Source organism: Brassica napus, chromosome C9 (assembly GCF_020379485.1).
Source record: "Brassica napus cultivar Da-Ae chromosome C9, Da-Ae, whole genome shotgun sequence".
NCBI lineage: Eukaryota > Viridiplantae > Streptophyta > Magnoliopsida > Brassicales > Brassicaceae > Brassica > Brassica napus.
This window is the reverse complement of record NC_063452.1, coordinates 15,125,421-15,142,819: the sequence shown is the minus strand read 5'-3', so window position 1 is coordinate 15,142,819 and position 17,399 is coordinate 15,125,421. Positions and strand designations below refer to the sequence as shown.

Sequence of the window (17,399 nt, the reverse complement as noted above, 5' to 3'; positions counted from 1 at the left end):
TCTAACCTTTTTACCCACTCAACTACGCAACGTTTGCCATTTTCAGTCCCTTGTGAGTAGGCATTGGCACTCAGGTTGCATTGGGGTGTTATATAGGTTTGGGTCGGCTTAGTTGTTAATGTGAAAGACATATACTACAAGAAAACATAACCTTAACGAGGGCGATTTTCCTCGTTATTTCGTCGTAAAAGAGGCTTTACGACGAAATAGCGAAGAAGCGCGTTTGCTCGTTACTCGTCCGTCGTAACACATATTTCCTCGCTAATTCGTCGTAACTTAGCGAGGAATATATTTCGTCGTAAAGACGAAGTAAGACGATTCGTCGTAAAGACCACGTCAATATTCCACGCAAGGACGTCGCTACAATTCCTCGTAAATACCTCGAAATGAGTTCCTCGTAACCTACACGTAAATACCTTGAAAGAGTTTCCTCGCAAAATACACGTAACAACCACGAAACGATTTCCTCGTTAAATACTCGTAAACTTTTCCTCGTTATTTCCTCGCAAATGTTTCCTCGTAAAATAGTCGTTAATTGTTTCTCGTCATTTCCTCGTTATTTCCTCACAAATGTTTCCTCGTAAAATAGTCGTTAATTTTTTCTCGTCATTTCCTCGTAAGGTTTCCACGTAAAGAGGTCGTACATTAGCTACGAATTTACTTCGTTTTTATTATTTTACAGAATTTAAAAATATAATTAAAAAATAATTAAAATTATTTAATTTAATAATAAATTAAAATTTAAAATAAAAATAAATCAATATGAAAATATTTTATATATAAATAAGTTTTGAATTTATATAATACAACAACCAAAAAAAAAAACTAAGGGTCGTTCATCGCCCGGTAGAATTCATCACTCCTCCTCGTAACATCCGCCTCGTTATGTACGTCGGATGACTCGCCTTGAATGGGATGTTGTTGTCGCATGTTCCTCAACATGGACTCCCATTCCGGATTTGTGGCCGCAATAACGTCCAAGAAACCCTCGACTCCACCCATACGAGATTTTGTCGCGGTCAACTCGTTACGCAGCTGAGCGGACTCTCTACGCAGCTCAGTGACTTCATCATCCCGTCGCTGACCATAAGACGATGTCGCTCTCGGAACATCGTTGACGGAACCAATACCCAACGTCCGTCCCTTTTTTTTAGGGACAACCTTAAAAACAAAAAATAAATATTGTAAGTAAAAATTTAAAGTTAAATTAAATGAATAATAAAAAATTAATTTTTTTGAAAATTTACCTCCTCGTAAATCTTATCCACGTCAAGTGTGGATAAGGTGACGGGTAATCCGTCGGTAGACTGCTGGGTCAGCTGAGTCTGGCGGTCTTCAACCCGAGCAACTACGTCGTTGTAGATTTGCTCGGACTTGCCATCTACAAATACGCCCGCCTTGTTCTTGTGGGTCCTCTCGTAAAGTTCCATAAGAGACAGGAGATGTCCCGTCTCTTTGGCCTAAAAAACAGTTAAGAAAGTTAGAATAAATTAATATATATATTAAAAAAATTATTTAATAAAATATTTAATTACCATTTCCAAACGGACACCGGCGTGGGGTTTTTGGCCCGTAGTGTGAAGCATCGGCCCGTTCCCGTGCTCATCGACCGTGTTACGGGAGTTAGAGCAAGCCTGGGCGATTCTAATGGAATCAGGAAGGCGCCAATAACGGATGAGGCCATCCCACACATCCGTGGTGAGCTCAGCGGGTTTGCCACGCTCATACCCCTTCACGATCCAGTCACCCTTCCAGTTGGAGACCGTGTCCAACAAGCGAACTTTCGCCTTCGCGTTAAACTTCTTCCTCACCCTCTCAGTGATCCCCAAGGCCCAAGTATATTTTTGCTGTTGGAAAAATAAATTAACAATTAGTTTTTTAGAAAGTATATATATAAATCATGAAAAAATTAAAGTATATATAATTAATTAATAGAAACTTACAGCGTAAATTTTGAACCACGTCTTTCTGACGTAGTGAGGCGTCTTACTCCAGTTTGGATGTGGCATGGAGAAGTAACCCTTGATCGTGTCGGTTACGTCCGATGCAAGACATCCGTCAACCCCCCACCTGGAAAATACAAATTTAAAATATAAATTATTTTTTAATGTTATAAAAGAAATTTAAACGAATTAAAAAAAAATTAATGCAACATACCACAAAGTTCCGTCCGGTCGGTCTGGGTCGATGACTGGTAAACCTTCTCTGCCTGGCAGACTGAGAATGTCCTCTACAGTGTACTGCGAGTAAGGAGCACTCGGAGGCACCATCAAATCAGGATGAATATCGGCGGCCATCGGAGGTGCCATCGGAGGAGGCACAGGAGGAGGCATCGGAGGAGGCACATGAGGAGCCGATGGTGCAGTAGAAGAAGTAGACCCAGAGACTCTCTGAGTGTACTGAGTCTCGGGGACAGTCTCCTGGCCCGAAGAACTGGGAGCGGAAGAAGAGGCCGGGTCTAAACGACTACCCGGCTCACCGAAGATCTCTCTGTAATGGGCAGTAAGTCTTCCTTTTCGAACCTGGGAAAAAAATGAAATTTTAAAATTAACATCAACAATATATTTCCCAACATTATCCACATAATCAACACTAAACAACATAAAATCCGCAAACCTATCTAAATTCCCTATACTAACCACCTAATCTATCATAAACTAACCAAATTAGAGAGGAATCAGAGAGGCTTACCATTGCTACGAAATGGAGAGGAAGTAGAGAGGAAGTAGAGAGGAAAGAAAGAGTGAGCGCTCGGGTGTATATATAAGATTACATATCGTCGCAAATTCCTCGTAAGTTTACGACGAAATAGCGAGCAGTTACAAAGGCCCGTCTTTTTTTTACGAGGAAATTGCGAGGAATCACAAAGGCCCGTGTTTTTTTATACGAGGTATTAACGACGATTTACCTTACGAGGAATTAACGAGGCTTGCTTTCCTATAAATATACCCACAACTCTCACTCTCAAACCACACACAAACTCCCAAATCACACCTTATCTCAAATCACAATCCTCAAAAAAATCCTATTCAAATTATAAATATTTGAAAAAAATAGGAAAAGGAGAAGATATTAGAATTCATGTGGGCGAGACTTACGTATTATAATTGCTGGAAGTCTTGCCACATGTTAATCTGGTATTTCTCTCCTTTTCCTTTTTTTTTCAAGTTTGTACACTACGAGATATTTACGACGATTTGTACTTACGTGGAATTAACGGGTTTATGTATAAATCCGTTTACGTGGTCTTTACGACGATTTCTGCTTACGTGGAATTAACGAGTGTTTTGTTTAAATCATTTTACGTGGTAGTTACGACGATTTCATCCTACGAGGACTTTACGACGATTTGTGCTTACGTGGAATTAACGAGTGTTATGTTTAAATCCCTAGAATCCGAAACCAGAAACCGGAAACCCAAACCCGAAACCCAAACCCCAACCCCGAAACCAGAAACCGGAAACCCAAACCCCTATCTTTAATTTTCTACTTCATATATTCCAAACCCCATATTTAATTTTAAGTTTCGTCGTTATTTTTAACGAGGGTTATGGTTAAATCCCTAGAACCCGAAACCCGAAACCCGAAACCCGAAACCCGAAACCCGAAATCCAAAACCCGAAACCCCAAACCCCGAACCCCTAAACCCGAAACCCCAAACCCGAAACCAAAAACCCGAAACCCAAAACCCGAAATCCAAAACCCGGAACCCCAAAACCCGAAACCCCAAACCCCAAACCCGAAACCCGAAACCCCAAACCCCAAACCCCATATTCCTTATTTTCTACTTCATATATTCCAAACCCCATATTTATTTTTAGGTTTCGTCGTTATTTCCTCGTTGTATTACGTTATATTTACGACGATTTCATCCTACGTGGTTTTTACGACGAATTCATCCTACGTGGTATTTACGACGATTTAGTCCTACGTGGAATTAACGAGTCCTTCGTCGTTATTTACTCGTTGGAATACGAGGACTTTACGACGATTTAAGCTTACGTGGAATTAACGAGTGTTATGTTTAAATCCCTAGAATCCAAAACCCGAAACCCGAAACCCGAAACCCCATATTCCTTATTTTCTACTTCATATATTTCAAACCCCATCTTTATTTCCATTCCAAACCACAATTCCCACATTTGCTTATTCATAAAACAAACTCCCACATTACCTTATTCATAAAACAAACCCCACATTATCTTATTCATAAAACAAACTCCCTCATCTTATTCATAAAACAAATACATCAATCGGATACATCGACATTCTCGTCATCACTAGAAACATCATCATTTTCATTAAACTCGTCTTCAACAGCTTCGTCTGTGGCATCATCGGTAAGATCTTCGTACTCGTGATTATGCGGATCAATGAGAAGGATATCATCAATTTCTTGTTCAGGTTCCTCAACTTCATTTATCTGTTCTTCTTGCAATGGTGGTTCTTCTCCACTGATGATTCGTCCTCGAGGTGTAACTTTGATTACTGCTAACCAATTTATACCTGAATCTCTCATCCGAGGGTATGGAAGGAAGCTAACTTGGTCTGCTTGTGAAGCTAAGATGAAAGGCTCGAATTTGTTGTACCTTCGTCCACCGTTGACATCAACTACACCGAATTTGTTAGACCGAACACCTCTGTTGACGACGGGGTCGAACCATTCACATTTGAAGAGGACGCATTTCAGCTTCAGTATCCCTGGAAATTCGACTTCAATAATCTCCGTCAAGATCCCGTAGAAATCTGTTTCCCCTTTCACACATATTCCATAGTTACTGGTCGCCCGTTGTCTACCATAGTCATATGTATGAAAAGTATAGCCTCGTGTGAAATACATCTGTGATGTGGTGACCTTTACAAGTGGAGATTGAATTACTTCGTGTAACCACTTAGGATAATCTGCATCGTCGTCGTCATAATCAACCTGCAAAAATAAAGAGAATGTTAATGAAATACAGATAATGTATGAAAATTTTTTTAGTTAATACCTGATTCCGCAACCACTTAATGAAGTGTTGATCTTTCCTTTTGTCTACGTCACTTGTGGATATACCAGGAAATGTTTCTTCGACTTGAGAAACAAATAGGCTGTAAAATCACATTTTATAGGAATGAATCTCTCGCAATTATACAATTAATTATACTTATATGTGTTTCGAAGTGTCAATATATGTTACCTTTCAAAATAACGAATCAATGGATCTTCGCAATTGAGTAGAATATAGGTGTGTGCACTATGAGCGTCTTGTTCACTCGACCACCAAACCTCTTTAGACTTCCCACCGAGTCGCCCAATCTGGCTAAAGATGTCTGGAACACCAGCAACTGCATATGTTGGCGCAACACCACCATCATCATATCTTCTTGGAGCTCTTCTCCGTGTACGTACTTTTGACGCAAAGTAGTACGATGTGAAGTGAGAAACTTCTTCCGTCAAACTTCCAGCAATTATAGAACCTTCAACTTTGGCGAGGTTCTTTGCTTTTCCCTTCAAATATTTCATGGCTCGCTCATACTGATACATCCATCCGTAATGTACAGGTCCACGAAGCAATGCCTCATATGGGAGGTGGACAGCTAGATGCTCCATGACGTCAAAAAATCCGGGAGGAAATATCTTCTCCAAGTTGCACAATAAGATGAGAATGTTCTCCTGAAGCTGTTCCACAACTTCTTCTTTAAGAGTGCGTGTGCTCAGATCCCTGAAAAATGCTCCAATGCCTTTTATATTCAAAAAAAAATTAAACACATTGTTAGTCATATATTATTTTGTAAATTATTGTGATATAATACACTACGTACCTGCAAGTGCTTCATGTACGTTTGTTGGAAGTAGCTCCGCAAATGCAAAGGGCAGTAGTCGTTGCATAAATACATGACAATCATGACTCTTCATCCCGGAGAACTTTTGACCCTTTTCAACACATCTAGAGAGATTCGAAACATACCCATCGGGGAACTTCACTTCTGATGCCACCCAGTTGAACAACACCGACTTTTTTTCTGAAGATAATCTGAATATCGGAACGGGAACTTGTCCATTGCTTTTAATATGTAACTCGCTTCTTGAGCAAATATCCGGCAAGTCCAACCTCGATTTTATGTTGTCTTTTGTCTTCCCTGGGACATTCAATATTGTATTCATGATGTTCTCAAAGAAATTCTTCTCTATATGCATCACATCGAGGTTGTGGCGCAGAAGAAGATCCTTCCAATATGGCAACTCCCAAAATATACTCTTCTTGTGCCAGTTGTGATGAACACCGTAAGAATCTGGCATATTACGAGGGACATGCCAATTACCACCCCAACGAACTGTTTCGTTAGCTCCGTAGTAGTCGATTTGCGCTTCAATTTGTTCTCCAGTTAGATATGGAGGAGGAGTGTCTCTCACAACCCTTTTGTGCCTAAACAAATTCTTGTTTCTTCGGTAAGGATGGCCAATGGGAAGAAATCGACGGTGACAATCAAACCAACTTGTCTTCCTACCATTCTTCAGTTGAAACGCATCTGTCGTTCCATTACAATATGGACAAGCTAATCTCCCATGTGTAGTCCATCCAGACAACATCCCATAGGCAGGAAAATCACTTATGGTCCACAAAAGCATCGCTCGCATCGTAAAATTCGTCTTCGTTGAACAGTCATACGTCCTCACCCCTGTTGACCACAAATCCTTCAACTCTTTTATCAGTGGTTGTAGGAAAACATCCAGGGACCTTTTTGGATGGTTCGGACCAGGTATTAATATGGTCAAGAATAGTAACTCCCGTTGCATGCACATCTCCGGTGGCAGGTTGTATGGAGTAAGAAAGACTGGCCACAATGAATATTGTCTCCCTGACATTCCGAACGGACTAAATCCATCTGTGCATAATCCGAGATACACATTCCGGATATTTCTAGCGAAATCTGGATGTCCTTTGTTGAAATGTTTCCAGGCTCTTGCATCTGATGGATGAGTCATCTCACCATCCGTCTGAGTATGCTCGGCATGCCATCTCATCTTTCCAGCAGTCTGCTCTGATTGATACAATCTTTTCAATCTGTCTGTAATTGGTAGGTACCACATCCTTTGGTACTGTACCCTATTACGTCCCCGTCCTTGCGGCTTGAATCGTGGCTTCTTACAGAATCGACATTCTTCTAGCTTCTCATCATCTCCCCAATAGATCATGCAGTTGTCGATGCAAACATCTATCATCTCCGAAGGCAACCCAAGACTATAAAACAATTTTTGAATCTCATAATAAGAATCAGCAGACACATTGTCTTCCGGCAAGTACTCTTTAAACAAGTCCGCCCATTCGTTCATGCAACTTTCAGGTAGATTGTGATCAGTTTTAATATTCATCATTCTAGCAGCTAACGACAATTTAGAGAGACCTTCTCTACAACCACTGTAAAGTGGTTGATTCGCCGCGTTTAACATTTCGTAAAACTTTTTTGCATCTATATTAGGTTCTTCATCTTCATCATGAGCTACAAATGCATCAGCTACCATATCATGAACCCTATCATAATCTACCATCTCCTCCTGATGGTAACTATGTTCATTATGCAAATGATGATCAACCGGTTCTTTTTCCTGAAAATTGCTATTACTACTACTAGCTTCATTCTGATCATAATTAAAACCTTCTCCATGTTGAAACCAGATATAGTAATTTGCCGTGAAACCTCTATTTATTAAATGCTTCCAAACATTTTCACGATTTGCCAGTTTCGAATTGTTGCATTTCCGACAAGGACAGAACATCTTACCACTTTCTTGGGCGAGCGGTGTTGAATCTGCTTGATGCATAAATGTCTCCAGACCCGCAAGGTATTCTTTCGTCACTCTCCCGTTAGCATCTCTATGCATATACATCCACTTCCGCAACTCGTAAATAGTCCCGGAGCCAGCCATTTTTTTTCTTTCACGTTTTTTGTTGTTGGTGTGTTTAAAATGATGTTCAAACATCCATATTTATAGGAAAATTCGAATCTGGTAGTTGTAATTTTGCTATGAATTTACGACGAAAATTAATTAGGTGGGCAAAAAAAACGTGTAACACCTATAAAGTTGATGGATTCAAAAATTTCCTCGCTAAATACACGTAAACTATTCCCTCGTAAATACCACGCAAAGTTTACGTCGTATTTACGAGGAAATAGTTTTTCCTCGTAAAATACTCGTAAAATTACATCCACTTTACGACGAAACAGTTTTGTTGTTACGTTACGAGAAAATAACGATGACTTTAGTTTTTCACGTAAATTCGTCGTAAACTCGACGCAAATTTACGAGGATTGTTTTTCCTCGTTAATTTTCGTCGTTAAGCATGTGTTTTCTTGTAGTGATACATCAATGGGAAGATGAGAATTGTCGTCATAGTTTGGCCTTGTTACTATATGATTAAAATATTAACCAATCAGATCTCTCTTAGTTGATTCTAAAGTCCTGGTTACCATTACAGAAAATTTAAATGTAACTGGAGTAAAAGGATGTTCCTTCAAATTAACGTCGGAAAATAAGAGCAAAGAGAACACGATCAAGATAGACAGAGAGAATGAAAAGTCAGGTATTTGTGAGAACTATATTCAAACACCTATAAACAATGTTGACCAAACCTTACTTTTGGTCCAAATAAATTTGTCAATTTGTTGACAAATTTTTTTCGTCAATACTTGCATAATTTCCACGGAAAAAATCAAATCATTTAACCGCTCAATTATGCAACATCCTCCGTCGTTATCTTTCCTTTCCGCAATCTGACAAAAAAATCCAACCATGTTCTATCCAAACCAGGTGTACACTACTTAGAAAATTTCTTGGATGATCCACTGGAAGATTTTCAAATCAAGTTGGGCCTTACATTACCGCGGACCTTAAATAGGTTCGATCCAGTTATTTTTATTTAATTTGTTTTTTTCTTTCTGATTTATATAACCTTTCTGGTGTATTGATAAACTATATGGGTAAATTAGGTATGACTCTCTGGAACTTAATGAAAGGCAGAGTTATGTTTGTGGGTTCTAGAGGATGTCAAAAGTCAGGAATGGTAAAAAAATATCTACACAGTGTGGGATGACAAATTCATTATTAAGTATTAACATGCCGTCTGTTTACGTTGTTGGGATGACTGCTGCCTGTGAAATTGTTTTGACGGGCAGCTATATACTAAGCAGCCCCGGGACCAGGACGGGGACCGGAAACTGGGAAGGGAGCAGAGACGGGAAACGTCAAACTTCAAATTTGTAGATACGGGTTCGGCATAGAAACGGCGACCATATTATAAGAAAATATAAAAATATCCATTAGTCAAAATGTTAAAATCTGAAACATAAGTTTAGCAGCAGCAAACACACTTAACCAAAATACTAGACATCAAGAAACAATAGCAAACACTTGATAAAAATACTAGACATCAACAGAAACAGCAGTAAACACACTTGATCAAAATACTAAACAGCAACAGAATAAGCTAAAAAACTATATGATACATATAAACTGTCAGTCACATCTTTGTATAAAAAACACAGAAATATTGTCTATGAATTATTTTCGTAAGATAAAATTACAAGAAGAAGGTAAAGAAAATGCTTACGTGTTTTGCTTGTGATATAAACAACAAAAAGACAAGAAGGAGAGGAAAGTGCATATGTGTTCTGCTGATATATCACAGAGAGAGATATGGTCGAGACTTGAGTTTCAAAGAAAAGAAGATTGAAGTGCAAGAGACTAAAGTGAGAGTGGAAGAATCTAATAGACAGAAACACTATTTATTTTTTAATAACAACTTTTGATCTTTTCAAAATTAAAAGAATAAATACATCAAAGGTTAAAAACATATATGGTTTAATTTTTTACACTTCTTATAATACAAAAATTCAGATGGATACGTCTATTTTCTGCAGAAACTTTCCCGAACGTCTTCTTCTCTGACCAAGCCCGTACCCGATGAGTCTTGACGTCCCGGGTTCACCTCACACATATTGGGGACGTTTCCTAGGCGTACCCGAGACGTCCCTGTCCCCCCGACGAACCCGATACGTGAGACGGCGCCAACTTGGAGTACCCGTGCCTATATATATATAGGTCTCAACCATTTTATGTTTGCTACTTCAATCCCGAAAGAAAAACTCTCCAGAAAGTTGAATTCCGAGGTTTTGGAAAACACCTTAAATTCTCTAAATCGTGTATGTATCGTCTTGTTTACCCCTTTGTAGACCATGTAGAGGATCTTAATGTTGCAAAGTTCCTTAAGTCAAGCATCTTAGCTCCATTAATGACGCATCTCAGCTCCACAAGTGAAGAAAAGCAAAAAACAACACAACGTTAGCAGTAGGGACAGGGACGCGGGAGGTATGATGATGGAGGCAGTAGCTAGAGAAGATGAAGACGGAGGCGTGTGGAATGTTTAAGAGAATGAGACGATCAGTGGAGTGATAAAAAGAGTATAATGGGAGCAAAAGAGAGAGATACAATGAGAGAAAGATAGTGAATATATTGATGTTGTTTTCTACCCATACTAATAAGTCAGATGATTATATGAATAAAACAGTTGATAAGAGTATTAATCAATCAATCAGATCCCTCTAATTAGTTGATTTTGAGTTATTTTCTTACGATGTTTTGCTCTGGGTTTAAGACTGGATTTATTATGCTATTTTAATAAGAATGACTTTGAGGAAAGGTTAGTTGGAAAATAAAAGTTACAAAGGAATTGGAAAGTGATTTATATGGAGTTTGGGATACGGGTGTTACAACGTGAGGGAAATTGATGATATAAACACCCTTTTGATGCTCTTGCAGGCAACAAGTTAAGTTTGGGACTTGAATAACACAAATTCTTTTAGTCTTTTTAACTTTACCAGAAGCAAGTTTAAGGACAACTAATTACAGATAAGTCATGGGAACACTGAAAAGTCAACTAAAACATGAGCAATCCAAACACCTCAATTCTACAATTTCCATCAACCATCGGTTTTCACAGATTGTGTCGTCTCAGTGACAGTTATCAACTCCCTAAAACGGGATTCATCTTCGCCCGTGTGCACAACAAATGTGGGTTGTTTTGGTGATGGAAGATCCGATGTTGTGGTGAGCATGGATAGCAACTCAAGTGTGTTGGGTCTGTCCCCAGGTTGGTGTTGAACACAGAGCAAACCAATCTGAACACATCTCCCAACTTCTAATGGCTGACATGAATCAGCAACATCTTTATCCAAAAGGTCAATTCCTCCAGTTTCACACCAAGAGTCCCACGCCTGTTGTTTAGGTTTAGACCTTTAGATCTTTCAAAACGTTTTGAAACATTTGCAAGTGCACGAGAACTTAAATTCTTACTTACGTATGCAAAAAGGGTTTTCCCTTCTTCTCCATAGCTGAACCTTGAGATCCTCTCGCCACTGATGATTTCTAACAGCATTACTCCGAAGCTGTATATGTCTGATTTCTCAGAGAACATTCCAGTCCATGCATACTCAGGAGACATATATCCTCTGCACATAAATTAAATATTTTTTAACCAAAGTTAATATCAGATTTTAACTTTAAATCATAGTTAAATATGTCTCTGAAATATATTCTTACAAAGTTCCTACAACGCGGAGAGTGTTGTCTTGATATTCGGTTCCTTGATACAACCGAGCCAAACCAAAATCTGATATTTTTGGGTTCATTTTCTCGTCTAGAAGAATGTTACTGACCTTCAGGTCTCGGTGAATTACCCTAAGGCGTGAGTCACGGTGGAGATATAGAAGTCCACGCGCAATACCTTGAATGATATCAAATCTCTTTGGCCAATCTATCTCGAGTCTTTTTCTTGAATCTTTGCAGTAGTACAACGTAAAAACTATCAGATAAAGTGTTGTACACAAAGAGAAAACTGCTAATGGGAAAGGAATGAGGCAAAAAAAGACCCACCAAAGATAAAGGTATTGAGGCTTTTGTTTACCATAAACTCATAAATTAACAGCTTCTCTTCTCCTTCAATGCAGCATCCCAGAACCCGGACTAAGTTTCTATGTTGGAGTTTGGAGATAAGTACTATCTCATTCATGAACTCCTCTTTGCCCTGTCCGGAACTGCTAGAAAGCCGTTTTACAGCGATTTCTTTTCCATCTTGCAGCTTCCCCTGGAAAAAGTTGCAAATGTCATCTCAAGTAAATAGAAAAAAGAAGTAAAAAGAGTATAATAAGTTTCTGACCTTGTAAACGGAACCAAATCCACCTTGTCCGAGTTTGTTTGATGGACTGAAATTGTTGGTGGCAGTTAGTATGGTATTCATCTCAAAGAAATCTAAACCTGGGACATCTTGTTGTTTCAAATCATTATTCCATGCATCCTTTGATATATGCGCTGAAATTTTAGTTACGGGTGGTGTGTTAGCACTTAACATCTAGTAATCTAGCCAAGTAAGCATATTAATATTTATTTACCACAAGGTGAACACAAGGCACCAAAAAGATCATATCATAGTGTTTCGATTTAGTGTATCGTTTAAAGAACAAATCTCATCAGCGTTTTGATATAGTGTATGGTTGATGTAGCAGACCCTACGATCGTTCTGTTTGATTAATAAAGTCATGAATGTGTTACCAATATGTTTCACTCTGCATCTCCAGAAACCAAATGCAGCAAATCCCAAGATCACAAAAACGGTAAGGCTCACCGAAGTGGCAACGATGGTCTTCTTGTGCTTATTTCCACCTGAGAAATGTAGGACAATATATAAGTGATAAGTCTTGCTATTATCATAGAGTAGAAAATAAAATTACAAAAGACAAATAAGGTCTTTGAATTGTCATCTAAGCCATACCAAACTCAGAATGTGCAAGACGAATGGAAAGAGACTCTCCTCCCACAGAAAATTGTACAGCGTCCATTAGGTCTTGGTTCCATGCTAAGCACCCTATTCCATTAATGTAAGCAAAGGCCAAGCAAGAACAATTTTGGAGGCAACTTTGGTAGCAGTCTTCAGCATCCAAAGTAGCTGAAAATTTGTAAAAGTCTGGAGGCTTTATGTTGGCAAGAGCATGGAAAACGTCTGCAGCTTTTCCAGTAGAATTTCCCTGACAATCTAGTTCGGAGCGCCTCACACAACCACCAGTCCAGTTTCCTTTTTTCCACTCCTCGGTGTATTTTGGTATAAACCCTTTGAAGCATTTACACTTTGGAGATGGTGACATAACACACAACCCAAAGGGTCCACATACATCATAAAAATCGCATGAATTGGCTAACGGAGCCTCAAAGTCTACTTCCCAGTCAGTTCCATTATGCTGAAAAATCTTCAGTGAGCCTTCTGATGTTAGTGTTATACGTGGAGGTTTGGAGTTCCTGTCTAAATAAGAGAAAGATACTGACCCGTTTGCATCCTGCTGAAGACTAAATGGACTTGTTAATGATGCATCCATCACTGGTATCCCGGTGAACCTTGTTTTAGCCCATGGACCGCTTCTCCAATACGTCGTCGAGCCTTTCATAGTAAGCACCTGTGGTGGCACTTGTGGTGTAACCTCACCCACAAAGTCGCCAGGAGAGGGATCAGTGTAACTTTTCCAAGAAGTCAACACCCGCTTCTCACCGGTGGTGAGATTATACGTCAGGGTTGAGAAAGGGAGCATAGTATCACCAAGATGATCAATGCTTTGCCATATAATTCTTCTCGAAGCATTGTCTAATATTACCATGAGGTTTCCATCATCTGACAAAGTTGCGCTATACTCGTTAGATGCAAAATTTTCTCCAGTGGACCAGACAACACCATGTTTGCCAGTATTCAAGAGAAGGCTTCCGTTGGTGCTGATAGTTAGATTTGCCGTGGAGTCTGTAACAGGACTTTCTCTATTGGCCACCCATACAACGACCCGGGGAACAGTATCTTTCAACCAGATTCCAACATATTGATTTTGGGAATTATTAGGACTGAAGAACCCCAATTCATAAACACCGTTGGACGAGCTGAGAGTTTGGCCTATTGACAAAGGACTTGTTGGCGTTATTGCTTCGTAGCTCAAACTCAAGAACATTGTAAACAAAATGAAACAAGCAAAGAAAAACGTTGTCATCCCTATGTGCGTTCTTGTGTCTCCAAGAACGATCTCCTTCCGATTAGTACACAAGAGAAAGTAAGCCAAGAAAACAGAGTCAAGGACTTAATTATAATTATTCTCAAGAAACTCTCGCCGTTGTTGACCCATCTTCCAAGATTCTGCATTAGTTTATTCAAGATCAACTAAATCTTTGTTTTCTTGTACAATTAGTAAATAATGAAATGCTTATCTATACATGTTGGCTCCAAATAATTCGAGTCTTTTACCCACTTGACCTCGTATTGAAACATTGTGTCACTTTCATGTCCTTTTAAAGTCGCTGAGTTCCGAACCAATAACAAAGAGTTGTCAACACTCTCATCCAATCAAAAGATGAGAATTGTAAACCCCCATCCTTTTAAAGTGTGAACCAAAAAAAAAAAATCCACCCAATTAACCACGCACAGTTGACCAGAATCAGCGAGAGATTTAATCTAAACAAAGGGAGCATAACTGTGAACTAATATTAAGGCTTACATCTCAATATTAAGTTGCTAAAATTTCTATAACCGTAAACTAATAAAAAGAAAATAAACATTAAATTTTTCTTTTCCTCATCTTATTAAGAAATGAAGAATGAATACGTGTTTGAAATTGTAAAAGGTCGTCTCTTTAAGAGAATAATCGTTTCGTAACGCCCAAGGATCACATGGTTAGTCATTTTATTAAGTACAGTTTGGCATTCATGCTGAAGAAACTTCTATGTTTTAACCAAAAATTAAAACCAAATTAAAAGTTTTTTTTTGTAACACCAAATTTATATTAAATATCAAGGAGCGTAAGAGTTTACAACTGAAACAGAAGATTCTGGAGTCATGTTCGACGGTAAAACGAAAGTAGAAAGCATTATGAAACATAGAAATATAAAGCCTATAAGAGGCGAGTCAAGCTCAACAAGATGAAGAACCCCATGGAGAAGTTTCGCGAGAACAATTGATAGTCAAAATCGACGTTGATACACCAATGAGAAGCGACTGGATTGTTACATGCCAATAGCTTTTGGTGAGAAGCTCTAGGACCTTGGGCAACACCGAGAAAAAGAAGTCCTATATGACTGGATTTGGTACTGAAGTTTACACGATCAGTTCTAAACTCAAAAAAGCTTCTCAACGAGACTAGGTGAATCTCAAAAGCTAACTTAGCCTTCATAGTGACGCTTAGGACATGGGAGTTGGATGACGGAGTGAACGGTTCAATTGGGTCAAAACCTTGGACCTCAACATTACCGTGTCGAAGCCAATAGTTTATAACCGGAATAGACCTGAGCATATTGTCATCGCACTCGTTCTGGTTGAGCGTGTTTGAGCAAACGTCAGGTAAGAGGCTGAATGTTTCGGGACGGTCGAGTCTCCTTGCACAATACTTCGGTTTTTTCCTTCGACTTGTTGGAGTGAGAGCACATGGCAGTGGAGGAGCGAACTGATATTTTTCGGTTTCACTTCCTAGGTGAGGAAGGAGGTGGAGACGGGGTGGACAGGTTCTTGCAGTTGACGGAGATGACAGTAGGTCTACTCGGAATAGCTTATCTCCATAGAGTCCTTGGCGTTGATGCAGTGTTGGCTCGATGACTGATGCAAACACGACATTATCAAAGCCTGCAAAGAAGCTGGCGATGGTTGGTGAGAGGCGCAGGTTGGAGGCGGAGGTGGTGAGCGGATCTGGACTCCGAACTGACGAAAACGTGATGCTACACGATTGAGAGACGCCTCCTCGTCCAGAGCGGCGAAGGTTCTCAGCGGTGGTGAAGGAGACTACACCGGAGCGGTATTGATGCGCGGTGTAGTCTAGAGAGGTTAAGGGGCAGCAGGGCGGAGTCACAGCGTCAAGGAAGGGATCTGAGGTGGCGTGGAGTGGTGGAGGCGCTTTGGAGATGCAGAAACTACCAGATCTTACGAGCCTATGCTCGGGATAAGTGGATCTGATGGTTCCACTTGTATGATGAGGTACGGCACTCAGCGTGGTAGTGGTGACGCTTCCGCCTGGTCGACATGAGAATGAGACGGTGGTGTCGTTGATGCTGGCGGAGATGAGGAGAATGGGAGGTGATGTCGATGAGGAGGGACGGGGATGATTCCGGCGAGGAGCCTTAATCCCAGAGATACAAACCTCACATCTGACGCTCCAGTTGAAGGGGCCGTCGCGGGAGAGGATGCAGTGAGCGGAGGAGCCGCAGTGGATTTCAGAGGAGCTGACGACAGGTCCACCGGTGTTCTTCTGAGTAGTGCTTGAGACCAAGCCACATAACCCATCTACAACACCGACGACGAAGAAACTGAACAGAGAAGTAAACAGAGAAGTGACGAAGATGCACACTACAAGAAAAAGCGATATTCTGACGGATATTCCGACGGAAAATGAAATCCTCGGAATATACCGAGGAATTTCCGAGGAAATTCCGAGGAAACACAAAATTGGGTTTCCTCGGAATTTCCTCGGAATATACCGACGGAATTCCGAGGAAACTACAGTCCGTCGGAATATTCCGAGGAAATTCCGAGGAAAACTGTGTTCCTCGGAAAAAACCGATGAATTCCGAGGAAATATTATAGCCGTTGGAGAGCCGTTGGGGGATTTTACAAAATTCCGAGGAAATTCCGACGAACTAGTTTTGTCCGTTGGAATTCCGTCGGAATTTCCTCGGTATGTCGGCAGGATTTAAACTATAAATACAAGCACTCCTCTTCCTCTTCATTCACTTCATATCTTCATCCTCCCTCTTACTCTATTTACACACGAATTTGATTCATAAAAAATATGTCTTCTTCAAATTATTTTCGTTCTTGGATCGATCGACCTCATTTGGATCCGAACACGAGATTGCTTACGGAAGAATACCAACGAGGTATAACTGAATTCATGGGGTTAGTTCACCGACAACCGGAAGCAAAAACAGGTATGTTAAGATGTCCTTGCTCTAATTGTAAAAATAGAAAGGTTATTAAAGAGTGGGATGTTTGGACTCATCTATATTTGAGTGGGTTTACACGAAGTTACAAAATTTGGTATCATCATGGGGAAACTGATTATGAACATGGTAGTACTAGTGAACCTCAGCCAGCGGTTAGATTAGAAGAACCAATTAGAACGGATGTAGATTATGGTGTAGGTACTGAGCAGATGGTAAATGATCATTTTAGAGGGGAAGATTTACCCAATGCAGAAGCTAGGAGATTTTATGATATGTTGGATGCTGGAAAGCAACCATTGTACGAAGGTTGCAGAGATGGTCATTCAGCTTTATCATCTGCTACAAGATTGATGGGCATTAAAACAGATTATAATTTGGCTGAAGACTGTGTGGATGCGATTGCTGA

General features: G+C 39.9%; 1 protein-coding gene across 1 annotated transcript; it reads right to left on the bottom strand.

The window, feature by feature from the left end:
- Positions 1–8,259: 8,259 nt before the first annotated feature.
- LOC106391262 (G-type lectin S-receptor-like serine/threonine-protein kinase At1g61490) lies at positions 8,260–14,762 on the bottom strand. The gene is made up of 7 exons (XM_048770078.1): positions 12,810–14,762; positions 12,590–12,700; positions 12,198–12,349; positions 11,915–12,125; positions 11,582–11,819; positions 11,340–11,490; positions 8,260–11,256 (listed from the first exon to the last, which is right to left on the bottom strand). The coding sequence occupies exons 1-7, from the start codon at positions 14,059–14,061 to the stop codon at positions 10,963–10,965; spliced, it is 2,409 nt and encodes an 802-aa protein (XP_048626035.1). The 5' UTR covers positions 14,062–14,762; the 3' UTR covers positions 8,260–10,962.
- Between the last annotated feature and the right edge of the window lie 2,637 nt (positions 14,763–17,399).